Source organism: Aegilops tauschii, chromosome 5 (assembly GCF_002575655.3).
Source record: "Aegilops tauschii subsp. strangulata cultivar AL8/78 chromosome 5, Aet v6.0, whole genome shotgun sequence".
NCBI classification, from domain to species: Eukaryota; Viridiplantae; Streptophyta; class Magnoliopsida; order Poales; family Poaceae; genus Aegilops; species Aegilops tauschii.
In genome coordinates this window covers 50,936,693-50,955,902 of record NC_053039.3, presented here as the reverse complement: position 1 = coordinate 50,955,902, position 19,210 = coordinate 50,936,693, and the positions used below count along the sequence as shown (strand labels likewise).

The window sequence follows — 19,210 nt, the reverse complement described above, 5'->3', positions numbered from 1 at the left end:
TTAAAGGTATTGTTGTATTTTCAACTACTTTTTACGGTAATTTTTATCAATTGACTATGGCAATAAATAGTAATTAAGCACGGCAAATTTAATGTATGGATCATGACAAGTTTTAGTAATCCACCATGGCGAATTTAGTTTTGAGATCATGGCAATTTTAGTTTATACATCATGGCAATTTTAGCTTTTTGACCATGGGAATTCTAGTACTTTGACCATGGAAGTTATTTTTTGTATGAACCATGGCAATTTTAAGTGCATGTACCATGAAAAATTTAAGTAATTCATCATGTCAATTTTTATTTTATGGTTCACGGCAAGTCTAGTTTCTTAATTCCCCATTTTGTAATATGTCAAAAATTTACTTTTAAAGATAGAAGAAAAAAATAGCTGAAACATATTATGACAACTTCCATGACAATTCATGTGCAATAGATATGGCAACCTTTAACACAAAAGAAGTCGTCGAAACATATTGATATGAGATGTAGTTTTGAAGATCTCGTCGCGATGGATTTAATGGTGAAAACGGATCTTCAATCGGATTTTTTATTTAAGAGGTAAACAGTTTAAAAACTGGAAATCCAAAAAGATTTCCACATACATGCATGCAGTGATGTGGCGCAATCAGTGTGTTATAGGAGTGTGGGCGTGTGTTGCTCCCACCACACGTGTGGGCGTTATCAGCGTCCTTTTTTTTGAGTGGTCCACGCCCGATGAGCCTGCCACAGGTACCTTCGGCATGCACTGAAAGGCTCAGTAAACTAAGGCAAAGGGGGCAGCTCCTATACCGCGCGTGGGGCGCCCCCAGCCGCAGCGCGCACCCTCGCACCCCCCGCGCGCCCTGTTGGGCCTGCCCATGCGCGGGGCAGGGAGCTCCATTTTCGTTTTCATTTCCAATTTGTACTTTTATTTTTTATTTTCTCTTTTATTATATATTAAAATAATTCGGGATTAGTTCCAAAATTAAAAACAGTTTGAATTGTGAATTGTCAAAAATAATTCTTGGATTCAAAAAATATGTGTGATTCAGAGAATAAACATATTTTGAATTTTAATGAACAATTTTTTATGAGTATTTTTGAATAATGATGAACATTTTTTATATTTCATGAACATATTTTGAACTCAATGTACACTGCTTGAACTTTATGAACAAAATTTGTTTGCAAACACATTTTTTGAAAAAATGGATGATTTTTTTTTGATTTGAATGAACATTTTCTGAAAATCTATGAACAAATTCGTAATTTGATGAAATTTTTTGCAATTCAATAAACAAAATTTGACTTTTGATGAACATTTTTTAAATCCGATGAACAAAAATGAATTTGATGAACATTCTTTTAAAATTGTTAAACATTTTTTTACTTTGATGACATTTTTTGAATTCGATTAACAAAAAACTGTTCATGAATTAAAAAAAAGCAAAAAGTGAAACATAAGAAAATACGTAATTTAAAAAACTGTTCATGATTCAAAAAACAGTTCACAATTTCAAAAAAAAAATCATGAATTTTAAGAAAAGATGTTCACAAATTGAAAACGAAAAAGATAAATCAAACAGAAAACAAAATCACAAATTTAAAAGATTTTTGTAAATTGAAAAATAAGAATAAAAAAGAAAACGGAAAAAGAAAAGAAAAAACAAAAAAATTAAAATAGGAAAAGGAACAAAAAATAAAAAGGAAAAAGGGAAAAATAAAAAAGAAAAATAGAAAGAAGAAAAAAAACAGAAAAAACCGGTTCAGGGAAGGTTCGCTCGAGGGTGTACGCACTACCGCGCTAGGCAGCAACCTACGCGGCGTATAGGGTTTGCCGGCAAAGGGGCGGCTGCTGTTTATGCGCCAATCTTGCATGAGATGAAGACCAAGAGGAACGAGTTCGATGACGTTACTTTCTGTCATGAAACTAGGGAGTCTAATAGTGAGGCTCATAGGTTAGCAAAGGCTGCATCAACTCTTGACGTCGGTCGTCATGTGTGGCTAGGGAATGTACACGATATCATTTGTATCCCTGACATTTTGAGTTTGGAATAAAATCCCTGGTTACACCTAAAAAATAAAAAAATAAGGCTGAAGCCGATTCTGCCTTAAAAGAAAAGAATAATAAAATGAATAAAAGAGAGGAAGTGGCCTGTGTGCCACTGGTTTGGGCTACACTAGTTTCGGCCCAGGACCAATTTTTGTCTTTCTCGTTTTTCTTTTTCCGTTTTAGCTTTTAGCTAAGCAGTTTTTGTTCCAATGTGTTTTGTAGCAATTTCTGATACATTACTGTATTATCTAATTAGGCAATTTGATGATTGTTATATGTTGATTTAATTTACTAGAGAGTAAATTAATTGTGCATGATGATTTCATGCAGGAATGTTGGACATATCTAAGAGAGTGTTTTGCTCAGATTGCCATTGATGGCATCAAAATTCCGACTTGGGCTATGGATGTCAAGATTAACTCGACGGCCGAGATGAGCCCTACCGAGGGGGAATTCGTTCCGTCATCGGCCGGTTTCTTCCACCTCGCATGTAACTTCTTTGACAAAATTATTTGCTGGAGAAGGAGGTTTACATCATCAAATATACATCATCTATTGGAGTTGCGCTTTTACATCACCAATATACATCATCTGCTGGAGTTACCTTTTTTTACAGTTGTAAAATGTATTTTTTTGAATGTAAATTTTCACATCTTCAAATTTGCATCATCAATCGGAGATGCTCTGATACCGCAGATGTACCTTTTTTTGCATCAAATTTAGGAGCTTTATTGATCAAGTAGGATGAGGTTACAATCCGTTCTTAGGCAAGAACGTAGGAACTCAGGGCTGGAATCAATCCAGCTTTCAGTGCCATCCAGTGAGCAGGCGAGGCGAGCACACTGATGGGCTGGTACATTACAAGATCTACCAATATGAGTAACCGTCAAAGAAGCAAAACTAGCACTAATCTCCTCTAATTCCTCCAAGATAGGCGCTGCAATTGAACGAGAATTGCCGCGCGATTTCCAGATATTGACTAGCTCTAAGCAGTCAATCTCCATTACCACGTGTGAGAAGCCCCGAAGTTGAGCGAAGATCATCCCCTCCCGGAAAGCTAAAAGTTCTGCAGTGAACGGGTCAGTGACACCCGATAGGGGTTTACTCCATGCTCCAAGAAACGAGAGGTGCGACCGCGCCACCCCTCCCGCTCCTGCCTTCATGTTCTCAATACTGACAGCAGCATCCGTGTTTATAGTAACCCAACCTGCCTCGGGCGGGCGCCAACACTGAGCTTCCGAGCTCTTCTTGCGCGATGGTGGAAGGTCCAGAATAGCCAAGATTTCATGAATCCACTTCAGGGCTTGAACTGGGTCATAGCCATCGCGATCATGAGTCCAACAGTTGCGTGAGGACCATATACTGTGCATGATCATGACAATCCTGCAGTGGTCTTCCTCTGCGAACTGAGAATCCATAAGAATATCATGTGCCCAAGTATCCGGATGCAAATGAGGTAGACGAAGCTGAAATCTATCTGCAGCTGCAATCCAGAACTGCCTTGCATGCGAGCAGTGAACTAGTGCATGAAGCAAGTTTTCATCCATTGCTTTGCAAATATCACACCGGCCCAATGGCTTAATGTGTCGGTATTGCAAAGTGACTGAATCTGGTAGTATTCCCCGGAGAACTCTCCACCAGAATACACGGACTTTTGGAACCACATGTAATTTCCAAAGGGCATCCCACATCTGTTTGTTAGCTGATGAAGTTTCTGTAATCGTCCCTTCCTCTAGAGCGCGGTGCTCGTTCCGAGTCATAAGAGAGCGATACGCGGATTTTATAGAGTAGTTGCCAGATTTCTCTAAGGCCCATGCTAAATAATCTTGACCACCGTTGCTGTTAAGGGGTATATTGAGGATAGCTTCAACATTCGGTTGCAAGAAATTTGCTTGAATGATTTCCACATTCCAGCTGCCTGTGTAATCATCTATCAGGTCTGAGACCGTGGCTAGTGTGGAAGAGCCAATGTGCCCCATCGGTTTCAGAAAAAGATTGCCAGGGATCCAGGGATCTGTCCAAGTGGAGATAGTGGAGCCGTCTCCAACTCTTTTGATAAGCCCGACTTCAAGGGCCTTTCTCCCCGCAATAATTGCTTTCCACGTAGCCGAGGCTCGGGCAGGAGCACTCGCATTAAGGAAGTCAGTGTGTGGATAATATTTGCCCTTGAGCACTTGCGAGCACAAAGACTCCGGTTTTGTGAGAAGACGCCAGCCATGTTTCCCAAGCATTGCGATATTGAACACCTGCATGTCACGGAACCCCATGCCGCCCTTCACTTTGGGTGTCGCAAGTTTATCCCAAGAGAGCCAGTGGAGTGTGCGATTGTCTATGGAACTCCCCCACCAATATTTGGCCATGCATGAAATGATACTCTTGCACACCTTTTTTGTAAGCAGAAAGCAGCTCATACTGTTGGTAGGAATGGCTTGAACCACTGTTTTGAGCAAAACCTCTCGTGCCGCACAAGTCATGTTCCTTTCAGAATAGCCGTGTAACTTACTTCGACATCGATCAACAATATGGTCAAACGTCCCACTAGTTATCTTGCCAATAGCTGTAGGTAAGCCCAAGTAGCGCTCCGAGAAGGCCTCAACATGTATGTCCAAAGATTGCTTGAGCGCCTGCCGTGTGGGTTGATGTGTATTGGCACTAAAAAATATAGAGCTTTTCCCCCTATTCACTGCTTGTCCATAACAATCAGCGTAAATCCGGAGAATATCGTTCAGTCTATCCGCACTCTGGGTTTGCGCATTCAAGAAGATAAGACAGTCGTCAGCGAAAAGCAAGTGATTAACCCAAGGTGCATGGATACTCACCCTAATTCCTCGATCAATATGTGCTCCACCAAAATTATTCAGAAGTGAGGTAAGGCCTTGAGCACACAGTAGGAAGAGGTACGGCGAGATGGGGCATCCTTGCCGTAAACCTCGTGAAGGAGTGAAATACGGTAGTAGCTCGCCATTCACCTTAATCGTGAACCGAACAGAAGTGACACATTTCATAACCAGCCGTATAAAAGCATCTCCAAAGCCCAGCCTTGTTAGCATTGCTTCGAGATAGTGCCATTCCACTCTGTCATAAGCCTTGAGCATGTCCAGTTTAACAGCACAACAACAATTCTTTCCCTTTTTCCTCCGCTTAATAGCATGGATAGTCTCGTAAGCCACAAGTACATTATCTGTAATTAAGCGACCAGGTACAAATGCACTTTGCTCTTCCCCTATAATATCGTCCAGGATGTCACGGAGTCTATTGGCAATTTCCTTACTGCAATTTTGTAGAGCACCGGGCATAAGGCGATGGGACGAAATTGTGAGATTTTCTGCGGGTGTCGTACCTTAGGAATCAGCGTGATGGCAGTATCATTCAAGCCTAGAGGTAACTCTCCCCCGTTCAGAAAGGCAAGCACGGCCATTGTTATATCCTCACCTAGAACATTCCAATGCCGTTGATAGAAACCAGCCGTGAAGCCATCCACCCCCGGGGCCTTGGATGGTGCCATATCAAACAACGCCTTTTTCACCTCCTCCGCTTCATAAGGTCGCTGGATAAAGTCGTTCATAGCATTGGTGACACTGGGCTGTACACAGTCAAGTAACTCATTCATCGGCCGAAAGCCCTGTGTTTGATACAGGCCTTGATAGAAATCACCAATTTCTTTTTTCACTTCCTCTAGCTCTTGCAATATCTGACCGTTGGAGTTTTCCAGAGAAGTAATGCGGTCCTGTCTCTTACGCTGCGCGGCATGTGCCTGAAAGTAGCCCGTGTTGCGGTCTCCCTCTCGTAGCCAGAGAACTCGCGAGCGCTGTTTAAGCCATATCTCCTCTTGGCGTAAAGCTTCACGCAGCTGAGATGAAACGGACAGCTCCTCTTGCGAAGGGCCACTCCCATCGAAGAGCTTCTCAAGCGTTCTAGGCGCTTTTGGAGTGTGCGGACTTTTTTTGAGAGATTGCCAAACTCCCGTTCACCCCAGGCTCCTAGATCTTTTTGGACGATGGCCAAAGCATCGACCACTCCTTGTAAACCTTTCTGTCCAGCGCCAACCCGCCAAAGATCGAGAATAAGTTGATCATATTGGGCATGGCACTGCCAGACGTTTTCATATCTAAAAGACCGCTGCTTCCGTTGCCACTTGCTTTGTTCTGAAGATCTTGGCTCAGCGACTACGAAACAGTGGTCAGATTCCACACAACTGATGTGCTTCACATTCGTTGCTTGATAAAGATTTATGAACTGGGCATTAGCCAGGGCACGATCGATGCGAGCTTTCACATTTGACACACCATCTTGTCTGTTATCCTATGTAAAGGGAACCCCTCTCCACCCCAGGTCTTGGAGCGAACAATCCGCCACCACATCCTGAAAAGCCCGAATCTGGTATTCCGGTCTGGGATTAGAACTGAAGTGCTCGTCCGCATGCAACGTCTCGTTGAAATCGCCCATGCACAACCATGCCTGATGCGGGACAGCAAATAACGTACGAAGGAAACACCAACTATGGTGTCTATTTTCCACCCGTGGCTCTCCGTAAAAACCAGTAAAACGCCAAGCTTTATTGCCATGTTTCACTGAAACATCAATATACGACGGGCTGTAATTTTCGAGCTTGACATCAATATCTTTGGACCAAAAAAGGCCAACACCACCACTAAGACCGTTGCTATCAACGGCAAAACAACCGGAAAAACCTAAAGAAAACTTTAAATCTTCCACTCTTTTGCCCTTTATCTTGGTTTCCATTAAGAACAAGAGGGCGGATCCTTCTTGCTTCACAATCTTGCGAAGCTCACGAACTGTCTGAGGGTTCCCAAGCCCTCGGCAGTTCCAGCTTATCACACTCATTTGGCCGGGCAGCGCTGACCAGCAGACGCCGCCGAGTTTTCTAACGAGGGTGGGGTGGGTTTCTTTTTCTTTGGGTGTCTATCAGCCGCCGATGCTCCATCACCCTCCTCCCCTTCAGAGGTCGAAGCACCTGTAACAAGGTCCATTGCTGCAGTTTCAGTCCCTTGTTCCCCTTGCTGAGTAATAGCCAGTACCGGCGTCTGAACCACCGGTCTGTACACCTGAGCCCCCGCAGATGTACCTTCACAGGTGCCTGACGACCGGGCATTGTAGATACACTGTAGCCGGGTACTGTTTATGGCGATCTGCCCGTTAATTCTCGATCAGACGGTCCAGGGAGGGGGCATGTCCGGTGGCATGCCATGTTCCTGGATCTCGATCCCAAAACGATCGAAGCTTCCTTCCCTCTCCCCCTACCAGTCCACCCGCTCGACCCCGCGGACCTAGGGTTCGCGCCGCCAGCCGGCGACCCCGCCACGTCCCGTGCGCCGGTGACCACGCCCCGTCCCGTCCGCCGCTGCCCCGTACCGTCGCCGGCGACCCGTCGCGTCCGCCGCCGCCCCGTACCGTCGCCCGCCCCGCCCCGTACCGTCGCCCGCCCCGCCCCGTCAGGTCCGCCCGCAGGCTGTTTCAAAGTCCTAGATCCGCCACTGGAGCTGACTGTCCCGCCGGCGGTTCTTCTGTAGTTTCTGTCAAGATGGGGTTGTCTTCGGCCGCTGAGATCGACGGGGCGCAGCTGTGCATCTTCGACCTGAGGAGAGGGCAGCAGGAGGGGCAGGAGCTCGACAAGATCCTCTTCTTCCACCCGGCTGACTGCCCCATCCTGCTCCAGCTCTCCGTCATTGGCCTCTGCGAAGGAATCATCACTTTCACAAGGTTTGCGTCTCATGTCGCTGCACGATTTCTCACAGTAACTGAAGACGTACATTTAGTTGTCCTTACCAGTTATCACTACAGTAAAGTCCTGTTTTGGCAACATTGAAGATTGTTCTTGACCGTGTTGTTTGTTTACACTTCATACTAATCTGGCGCGGTAATAAGTACTACTATGCTGCCTCCAAACCATAATTGTGCGCAATTTTTCACTAAGCCTCTTGCTGTGGCAGATCAGTACCTATGAAATGAAAATTTACAATTTGTCAATCTGTTGGCACGGCCTCCTGCTTAGATTTTTCAAGCAAGGACTTGCATATGGTAGTTGCACCTTTCATTATGCAAGGGCCCAAGTATTGTTATAATTTAGTAACACTTCTTACTTTTTAAGCTAGTAACTTCTTTACAGTTACCCCTTTCGTTGATAACGTATTCATCTAGATCTCTGGAAAATCATAAACATCTATTAATAGAGACTAACATGGAGTCATAGAAGACCTGAAGATTATGGCACTTGTAGGCAGCATTCTTTTTTGTTTGGTTGCTTTACATCCCCAAAAGTTCTGCAACCAATTATAATCCTTTATTGTGCTACTTCATTTCTTGCTTTGTTTTGCTATGTTCAGCCATTTCATCTTTCTGTGTTACTTCTGTGCGTTATGTGCAGAATATTTTCTCCAGAAGATGACTGTGAGGTGATAGAATCTGATAAACACTGCCACGTTTTTTACCAAGCTGAGCCAGATATTTGGATGGTTCTGGTAATAACTGTTCACTACATTATAGTTGCCATTTGGGTCCTGTAATCTTTGGTTATGATGAAGTATGGCTTTACATGTAGTTGCTAGTTCAACGTTGTTTGAGTGAACTGCTTCCTTATCAATTATATATGCATCTCAACTAAATTGTTCCTTTTATCTACCAGTACGATGCAAAAGTTAATAATTAATTATACAGCAATGAGGGCCTCTTTGATTCACAGGATTCCAAAAACACATAAATATGAAAAATTCAGAATTATAGTGTCATGCCCATTTGAACCATACATGATGGTGTTTGCACAAAGTTTGTTTGGTTCCACTACAGGAAAAAACAAAGGATTCCTTGCCTATGAGATGTACAAAGTAATCCTTACGAAAAAATTCCTATAGGATTAAATCCTAACAATCAAACAATCCACATAGAAATATTCCTAGGGAGCCATGCAAATGTAGACTAAACGTAGTTAAGCATTTTTTTTGTTCCAAAGTCTAATGCCAACATTTATGGTGGACAGTTGATTTTTGTTGTTGAATACAGCACACACTTTTCCTTGCAAATTTGGACTTACATCCTCTGCACGTCAATAACTTGGATGATTATTTCCTTTCTTTACTGCTCAAATTGCTAACATGCGATTTAATATTTTTAGGTGGTGCAGAAAATTAAGGACAATGAATCAACTTTGCGCTTTGGTGCATTGCAAGGAATACTAAAAGAATCTCATTCACTTTTCGCAATGTTTCATGGACCAATTCGAACTTTACTTGACAGACAACCAAGTGCTGAATTTGCCCGTGGTCACCTCCATACATTTGTCACAGATTATTTGAGCGGTAGGTTTGTTTTTCCATTATGGTATGGTCAGCATAAATGCATCGAATTTATATCTGCTATTGAATGTGCGATATGATGAATAGAGTTGAATCCTTATCTTAAAGAAAGTATGAAGGTATTTGTGAATTTATTAGCTAAACTAATTCCATCTTTATCTGCTACTATATGTCCTGGAGCAGATTTTAGTGTTGGCAAAAAGCTACAATTGCCAACCTACCGTGATAGCCTAACGGAGCGGGGAACAGTCCAAATGCTAACAGTCTCACGAGAAGTGGCACTTGAAGTTCAGGTAGGCTGTATAGTTATGAAATTTAATGTGCTTGTCTTTTGGTTAAAGCAGTGCCATCTCAACTGTATTTTTCAGTAGATCTGATTTTTGTCTCCTACTCCCTTAGTACTTTGTAAGTTGAAATCAGTTTGCACGATGCTAAGCCGCCTATTTTGCCTTAAAAAGGGGCATGCTTGTTGCATGCAATTTGCTGCCCATATCATGTTGTTAGTCTGATATGCAAACCCCAAGTCAGGGTATGAGGCCACTATTGAGGATTCTAGGATAGATTGTGCACCGTCTACTAAGCAGTAAGCACCTATTTCTGACATTAATGGGTATCCAGTTCGGTGGCAAGGAACGGGTTACTGGTTAGTGTTCACTAGTCACAACTTGGATTAACTCAACGGAATTGTTTTTTATCTGTAGGCAGACTTGCTTTTCTTTGGTGAAATCTTATCATGTTCCATATTTCAAAAATTGTTTTACTGAAAAGCTAACCTGGTGTTCTTTCATACTTCATAGATTATTTTTTTGTCAAACACACACCTAAGTGTGCATCTTTGTATATTAGAAGAAAGTGTCAAGAAGACGCAAAGAACAGCAGGGGCTCAAAGAGCCAAAAAACGAACGACAGAAAATGCAGAGAAGCAAAACAACTGTATAGGGCCCTACTACTACTGAACTGCGGCAGGAGTTCAGGAGGTTGTGCATGAAGCGGCAATCGCCTGAGTTCTTTCGCGACGGCGAACATCCACAACTTGGCCTCACAAAGGATGGAGCCAACCAGCTCAGTGCAACCAGGGCTGGCAGCATTGAACAAGCAATCATTGTGGCGCTTCCATAAACGCCGAAGGTTCAGGATAATCAGCAATTTGCCCCCTTCATCATGCCAGCTCCGGCGCGTTTGGCAGCCGTGTCGAACCATGCATAGAAAATGTCATCAGGCCTGTGGATTAAGATGCTGCAGTGTACATGCAGACAGCACCTTGTGCTACACTTCTCTAGAGAAGGCGCAGCTGGCGAACATGTGGGAGATGGACTCGTTGGCTTGATCACAGAGCAGGTAGAGGTGTTGGTTGGGCAAGCCGTGCCGCTCGAGATGATCAGCTGTCCAACAGTGGCCTGCCGCTGCTAGCCAGGCAAAGATCTTACACTTGTTAAGTGCCCAAGCCTCCTGGTATGCCGCCATACTGGGCTGGGTGTTGACTAGATCCCTCGAACAAGAGATTGTAGGCAGATTTTGCAGATTATGTGCCCGATTCAGAGAAAATCCAGGTGAAGGTATCATCTCCACCAACGGCCATTGTTTGGGTATTCATTATTTCTGCCAGATGGAGAAACTCAACGACCCCTTGCACGTTTGAAACCGCATTAATGTTGCCAATCCACCTCTGATCCATCAAAGCCTCGCGCACGGAGTGCACCTTCAAAGCTCTAAGGATTGACAGCCACAAGCACTGCGGGCGCAAAGATCACTGATAGATTACCATTGATCTAGTGATCCGTCTGGAATTTAGCATGCTTGGCCTCGTCAAGAATGACCTTAGTAGCTGCATGAACTAGGCTCGCGATGTTGCGATTTATCTTTAGAGGAAAATTTGCCCATGGTCTGGTGGGATCGACGCGGCGCAACCAAGGCTAGCTAGCCCTCAATGCGCAACCCATCTTCTTGATGTCCTTGATCCCTAGCCTGCCCAGTTCGACGGGCCGACGAACATCACGCCATGCCACCATTGGAATCCTGTTGGCCACCCCAGAAAAAAGATTGTTGTTGTTCCACAATGTCTCATGCACCTGCTTTGGCAGCTTGGTGGCCAACATCGTGTGAATGGGCGCGACAGCAAGAACAACCATAGTAAGAATTAGGCGGCCACCCTTCGGCATCATGCTCGGGCGAGAGAGCGAAAACAACCTTACTAAGAATTAGGCGGCCACCCTTCGGCATCATGCTCACACGCCAATGCGCGAGCTTATTGTCCAGCTTGTCTAGAATGGGTTGAAAATCAGTCCAACATAGCTTCCAAATGGGCAGAGGTATGCCTAAGTAGTAGATAGCAAAATCCTTGATTGGGCAAGCTAAATTGGCGGTGTTACGGCCCAGGGGTGCCTTGCCTCCTCTGGTTGTTCACCCAAGTAGGCCCCGGCCCAAGGCCGGTTTCCGCCTTTGTCATCATGCCGACCCATCGACCTTGTTGAAGGAAGATTCGAGTGTTAAGCTTCATGCACTAGCCAACGCAACCAAAAGCCCTCACGTCTATGCTCCTTTGGAGTTATGACGTGGGCAGCGGAAGCGGGGTAGACCGCATTTATTTATTTTGTTTATTCGGTTTTGAACCTTGAACCTCTTGGTTGCAAGTTGTATGCACCTATCCAGTTCACCTATGAGTCCGCACTTATGAAAAGGGCTAGGTAATCCACATATACACTTCAACACCCGCTCTCATGTGTGACATGGGAAGTTAACACGTGAATAAACTCAGAGGTATGGCTCAAGAGGCCTATACGTGGGCACAGAGGGGGGTAGCAACAATTTTTGGATAAATTGTGGAAGTTAGGACTTGAACTCAAGAGTCAAGACCTTATGCCCTGATACGATGTATACCATGTTAAGCTTCATGAACTAGCCAACGCAACCAAAAGTCCGAACTGATGGAAAGGGCTAGGCAATCCACATATACACTTCATCACCCACTCACATGTGACGTGGGAACTCAACACGTGAATAGACTTAAGAGGTATGGCTTAAGAGACCTATACATGGACACAGAGGGGGGCAACAACATTTGGATAAACTGCGAAAGCCAGGACTTGAACTCAAGACCTTAGGCTTTGATTACCATGTTATGCTTCATGCATTGGCCAACGCAACCAAAAGTTAAAACTATGAGATCGAGAAGCCATGCCGTTCAAGACAACAAAGCCATATCCGTGGAGGACTCCCCTCTACTGACATAGCCGACTAGGATCATGTAACCCTAGGGGCCATGGTAACTTATGTAAGTCGGGACCGAGCTGGTTGATAGACAACATACAATCCCTGGATAATACCTTGTACTTTGTACACCCCAATCGCTTTATACAACATGAGCAGGAGTAGGGTTGTACCTCGTAAGGAGGGCCTGAACTTGGGTAAATCTTGTCTCCTGTTTCTCCTCCGATATACTCACCTTGCCGGGATACCCTATGGAGGGATCTGCCACTCAGCCTTGCCGCAACGGATGGGAGTTGTTGAACTTTTCAGGATACTGGTATGCAGGCCAGGTGTCTCACCAAACACCTAAATAAGTTGCCATTTGATTGTGTAGTCGTCTTGACGTGCCCGGAGGAAAATCACGGCATCGTCAGCATATAGCGATGCTCGTCTGACACCTTAGCGACCATGGAGCTCCCAAGCAAACCATTGTTGGCAGCGGCGTCGACCAAAGGATGGAGAACCCCCATGGCTATGATGCATACCATTGGCGACAAATGGTCGCCTTTGTGAATGCCCCGGTGATGTTGGACTTCCTCTCCTGGCATGTCGTTGACAAGAACACAGGACTTCGAAGTAGACCAAAGAAGGCAGAGCAAGTCACGCGAGGCCAATATGCGCGAGAAGCTTGAACAGAAACAACCAAGAGATTGTGTTAAAACTTGAAAGCACGCACAGTGTTCAGCTTCACCAAAACAGAGGGAATACTTCATCGATTATGTTCCATGCAATTAGCTAAAATATCTCATATAGTATTATTTTTGGATCTGTAAAAATGGTTTGTTTCATTTTAGGCTTCTAGGACAGGGGAAGTCGTTCTTGATAAGTATGCAACCTTCCTTCGTTTTTATTTTTCTTTGGAACCAATCCAAATACCACATTACACTTTTAGATTAACCTGCAGAAGTAATGTATACATGTTTTGTGTTTCTGTATTATCTAGAATCATTTTGCTTGTAATAGTCCCATCCATCTGTTTCAACCATTGATGTTTTAGTATTTCAGTCACTCACCACAGTTCTTGGGTCATGTCTTCGAAACGTAATCTGCCAATCAATTGTATTATTTGAGGACCTCTTGGTGTCTACAACACTTCCCCTGGTATGATCCTCTTCTATCACTACTTCTGTTGGATTTTCCTTTTCCTTTTCTGATTCATGGCATGTGGTTTGCCTGTTGTTAAAGATTCTAAGTTCTTTGTTACTGTTTTAGGATGATACGTTAAACCTATACACTTATGCAATCCTGCGGTTGACTCCTAGTGCTTTATCTTCCAACGGGAATTCATGGTCCTATTTGCGGAAAGGGGGTTATGTTAATGCTGACACCACTTTAAGTTCGGCAAATGGAGCAGCTGCAGCAGAAAGGTACAATAGTCGATCTCGTGACACTTCTCCTGGTGGACAAAATCAGATGCACCATAATTTCAGGCCTCTTCAGCGTGAGAAATTGTCCAAGGGAAAAGATGGTTTTGTTGCTGCTGACTTTGCAACTACAGAAATTCGTGGTGCTGTACCGTTGAATCCAATACTGTGGTTCCATCAGGCAGAGGAGCGCATGTATTTATGTGTTTATCAGCATAAGAACCTTACTATCTTGCTAGTGATTCCAGCTTCCTCACTGATAAATGGAGAAGAGGGTATTGCTCATGTGAAGAGGCATCTTCTTGAAAATGTGTGTGTTCTTTGCATAATTTTCTTCTTTTTAGTTTCCTGATTTAGGGTTGACCTAAATACTTGCTTGTGTACAAAATATTGGCATGCCCTTCTTGGTACTTCTTATAATGAATATTTTTACATCATGAATGCATGCTCAATAATTTTAATTTGATAAAATTGCAGGCCTCACAGAACATTGTCACTGTTGAACAAAAATTATCACGAGGATGGGGAGGAGAAAATGCCTATCATGTCGGTGGATACCGTTATATACTCTCTGATCCAAACAGAAAAGTATCAAGAGCCTCCCCACCTGGGAAAGTCATCACCCTGTCAAAGGTTTGTTCAGTGGCATTGAGTAAATAGCTGAATACCAGTTCATTATTTTGTTGATCATTCATCCGTTCGGGAAAAACATGTTAATTTCTCTACACTGATAAGCAGCAAGCTGTGGAGATTGGGACCACATATGGTCGGAGGGCCCCAGCCCTGGCCACACCACCCTTGGTCCAGCCCAAAGTGGCTAGGATTCCTTTACTGCTTGCTACTAGTTATTTAATAGGCGCAGAGTCCAGATTAGAATCCGTTTCAGAGTCCAAATTGTATTTCCTTTGAGTCGGCTTGACAGCCAAGCTATTACGCCTATATAGCGGGCTTCTCCCGATCAGTGAAAGCATCAGAATTCAGAGTATTACTACTATTAGGCCTAGAGTAAGTAGAGTTTGTTCCATCTGGTATCTGTGCCATCTACGATGGTGGCCGATGACAAAGTTGACGGCGGCAACATCAACCTTGTGCTTGAGGAGCTAGCGACCCAGCTGAAGGAGGTGGTGGCGCAACGGACCACCGATCATGCCTTCATTGTGGACCTCGCCCAGCGCGCCGATGCCGTGGAGCAGCGCCCTGGCGTTCCACCACCTTACGCCCTGGCGTTCCACCACCTTACGCCCTGGCCGACCCTTGAGCATGGGCGTTCAACTTCACTGACCCGCCTGTGGTGTTTCAGCTGACAGCCAGCGGCGCCTCCTCCGCGCCGGCCCATGCCTCCACTGCCCTCGCCACCACCACCCCCACTCTCTTGAGTGCAGGATCTGATCCGCACATTCCCCCACTGTCCTCACTACCCCACTTTCCGGTCTCCCAGTTCTTCAGTTCTTCCCACAGCAAATTGGCCCTCCACTACCCCATCACCAGCCCCTTGTTGACCCTCTGTTCAGCCCAGCTTTCCACCATGCATGTCCGCCACACCGCCGTACCAACAGCCACCCGCAAACCCTTGTCTGCCACATCCTGAACCACTACAGACCTAGCCCACATATGCTGCCTCACAATACCTCACGTCAATTGCCCCCCCCCCCCTCTCATAACAACACCTTGGTTCCGGCTCAGGTGTCCGATGCATCCACAAGCTTGACTTTCCAACTTACGATGGTTGCGTCGATCCTCTCGGCTGGCTTCATTGGTGTGAGCAATTCTTTCGGGGTTAATGCACGAAGGAGGCTAACAAGGTGTGGACAGCGGCACACCACTTAGTCGACAATGGTCAGTTCCGGTACCTCTAGTTTGAGTGCGATCATGGCATTCCCTCATGGCAGCACTTCAAGGAGGTGTGTCACCTTCAATTTGGGCCGTCTGTACGTGCCACCCTCCTGGGCGAGTTGGCTTGGCTTCCGTCTCACCTCCACCCTTGCAGACTACACCAGCAGATTTATGGTGATGCTGTGCAGGACCAGCGAGCCATTAAGATCAGGCTGTTCAGCTCAATAGCATTTCCTGTACACAGTCTGCTGCACGGCATGCCGCAAGGCATACCTGCGTCAGCTGCTGCCCCTACATCGTCTCCTCGCACTACGCGCCACCTCACACCCACCGAGATGATAGAACACTTCTTGCCAGGGCCTCTGCTACAACTGCGATGAGCAGTACGTCCCAGGTCATTGGTGCACACGCTTGTTCTTCATCATCGAGCTTGAGGACTTTGCGCCCCAGATGCACCTCTGGTGGATGAACCAGAGACACCATGCATCTTGCTTCACGCTATCACTGGGCTCTGGAATATCCACGCGACTGACGCCGTACAGCTGCACGTCACCATCGACACTCGTACCTTCATTGCCTTACTGGACACAGGCCCGACACAGAGTTTCATCAGCTCAGCCACGCTCGATGCCCTCGTCCTAACTCCAGAGACTCGTCAAGTCTATGGTTCATGGTGGTAACGGGGACAAACCCGCTAGTGTCGGCCTATATTGTGGATAGACTGCTTCTGGATCCGTGATCGACTGCTTCGCGCTTCCACTTGGCGACTTTGACTGGCTTTATTCCCTCAGATCAATTTGTGGGATTTCAATTGCCACAACGTAACTGTTGTCATTGCCGGCTCCCAAATCACATGAACTGAACTGGCGCTGCCCGCCTTGCTTGTTGTCTGCACGATACCCGCCTTGCTTGTTGTCTGCACGATCACGAGCGAGGACTCTGGCCTCACGGGTGACATGCTCGATGAGTTTGCTGACCTCTTCACCACTCCGACCATGTTGACCTCCAGTGCGCTCTCGTGACCACCGTATCTAGCTTCTACCCGACACCATGCCCGGTGCCGTACGGCCATGCCCTTACGTGCAACTTCCTTGTGCAGTGGGTTGGGTCTTCTGAAGATGATGCAACATAGGAGCTGTTGGATGAGTTCATTGCTCGTTTCAGCTCGAGGACGAGCTGTTTGTGGAGGCAGGGGGAGTTTTTATGTAGGGAACCACATATGGTTGGAGGGCTCCAGCCCTGACCGCACCACCCTCTGGTCCAGCCCAAAGTTGTTAAGATTCGTTTACTGCTACAGTTTATTTATTAGGTTCAGATTTGTATTAGGTGCAGAGTCCAGATTGTATTTCTTTGAGTCGGCTTGTCAGCCAAGCTATTCCTCCTATATATATTGGGCTTCTCCCACGATCAGTAAAGCACCAGAATTCAGAGTGCTATCTATTAGGCCTAGAGTAATTAGAGTTAGCTCCAGCTACATTTCTGCATATTAGTAGGTGCTAACTTGCTTATTTTTTTCAAGGTTGTCTGGTCTTTTAGATTGGTTTCTCTTATCATTTTTTTGACTACATAAACAGTAGGGTAAAAACCCCACTGCAAATTTTATAAATCAAATAACAAAGATAACGGTTTCTCTTATCATATTTGTTGAATTGCCTTTATATGAATGTTTGCAGGATTCTCTACTTGCCCTCAACAGGCTAAGAGGAGAAATAGATCTAGAGAAGTCAAGAGCTAAGAGGAGTGACCCTACCCATGACAAGGATTATGAAGTATGCATCAGAGCGAAAAATAATGCATGGATTATTGCTAAAATTTCTCGAGGAAAAGAACTCTATATGGCTATAGAGAAGGGCGGCGAAACACTTCTCTATGCATCTACAGCTGTTGAGAAATTTAGCAACAGGTAACTTTTTGCTATGCGGTGCCAAATTTCAATACGTATTTACAGTGACCATGTTAAGAAATTTAGCAACAGGTAACTTGTTGCTATGCATCTCTGATTGGGATGAGGAATAGTGTACATGCTCTGTTGAGCAGGTATCCGAACTGAAGTTGTGACTAAGAAGTACTCCCTATGTTCCTAAATGTAAGACGTTTTGGCAGTTTAAAAAATATAAGATGTTTTGGCAGTTTAATTTCTTATATTTAGGAACAGAGGGTGTAGTATATTGCAAGACTTGCCCTGGCAGTTAGAAAATTTGGTTGATTATGTGCTGTCGTGCCTGATGAAATCATGAAAGAATATCCTCCTATTTTAATGCCCCAAAATAGACCTGCTGTTTTCTTTCTAAATACTTTTGTTTGAGCAGACTGTCAAACCTTAACTTCTACTACTACCTCTGTTTCTAAATGTAAGACGTTTTGACAGTTTGATTTGAACTGCTAAAACGTCTTATATTTAGGAACAGAGGGTGTATTTGAATGGTACTATGGAATTCGGTTTGTTTTTTTAGTACGAAGTTGATATCTTAGTTAGGGCAGAAAGCCAGAAACATATCTTACCTGACCTGGCTGATTATGTCCTCTACTGTAATTCCATGGCACTCTACCTGAGTTGGTTTTTTCCTATTTACCATGTTGCATATATAGCATGATAGAGCTTAAACTGCATCTAATCTTGTTGTCATTTGCTTTCCTACTGCTCTCAGGTACTGCGAGGGAGCATTCTCTGCGGACTAAAAGCACCAGCACCAGCATGATTCCCACGATCCAGTCCAGCACTGCACATGGTTGTCAACTGGATCACTCCCTAATGTGTGTAATTGATGTCGATCTCACTCATGCAATAACTGGATCCATACCAGTTGTACAGCTGCCCTTTGGAATAAAATTATGCAGAGCAGGAACCAGCATGTTCTGCCTCTAGGTTCTGCGGCCTTATGGGATACAGTACTTAGGAACATTCTCATTTCTATCTGATGTTAAAAAAAGAAGATCATTTCGATCTGTAAATGCCGACGGAGGACTGCTAACTCGTATATGTGTTACGGGCCAGTTCTCTTGCGCTTGTAGATGGCTTACCTTGGAAATTAAGCCTCCTTCAGAAAAAGAAAACTTGGAAATTAAGGCCAAGCTTGAAAGAACTTGTCTTTTCAGGGTAAAAGAAATAACTTATTTTTGGGGTTGGGCTTAACTTACGACACACTTCAGTGGAAAGAAGCTAGTGGCGGTTAAAGCTGATTTTTTTTTTTCAGCGGACGAGCCACTTGGGTCTTGTTATCCTCCTGTTTTTTTTTTAGCTCGTGGATCTGTGCCAAATGTCCATTTCGGTGGAAATACAGGAATCAATACAAATTGAATACATAGCGCGTGGGCATATACACTATTAAAGGATATTGTCCAGCCTATCACCGAGCAGCAGGCCTCTCCCTCGTCTCACCTTTTCCATCGATAGAATGGCCCTAGGCGATTCAACGACCTGGA

At 44.8% G+C, this 19,210-nt stretch overlaps 1 protein-coding gene across 2 annotated transcripts; it reads left to right on the top strand.

Annotated features, from left to right (window-relative positions):
- Window positions 1-7,186: 7,186 nt before the first annotated feature.
- LOC109781918 (vacuolar fusion protein CCZ1 homolog) lies at window positions 7,187-18,905 on the top strand. 2 transcript variants are annotated; one of them, XM_020340507.4, is made up of 11 exons: window positions 7,187-7,491; window positions 7,566-7,755; window positions 8,420-8,513; window positions 9,164-9,347; window positions 9,528-9,637; window positions 13,596-13,691; window positions 13,803-13,957; window positions 14,021-14,264; window positions 14,432-14,587; window positions 17,461-17,690; window positions 18,436-18,905. In XM_020340507.4, the coding sequence occupies exons 1-11, from the start codon at window positions 7,242-7,244 to the stop codon at window positions 18,464-18,466; spliced, it is 1,740 nt and encodes a 579-aa protein (XP_020196096.3). In that variant the 5' UTR covers window positions 7,187-7,241; the 3' UTR covers window positions 18,467-18,905. The 2 variants fall into 2 exon arrangements, with proteins under 2 accessions (XP_020196096.3, XP_020196094.3); XM_020340505.4 differs by having other exon boundaries at window positions 7,204-7,491; window positions 13,803-14,264.
- The last annotated feature ends 305 nt before the right edge of the window (window positions 18,906-19,210 follow it).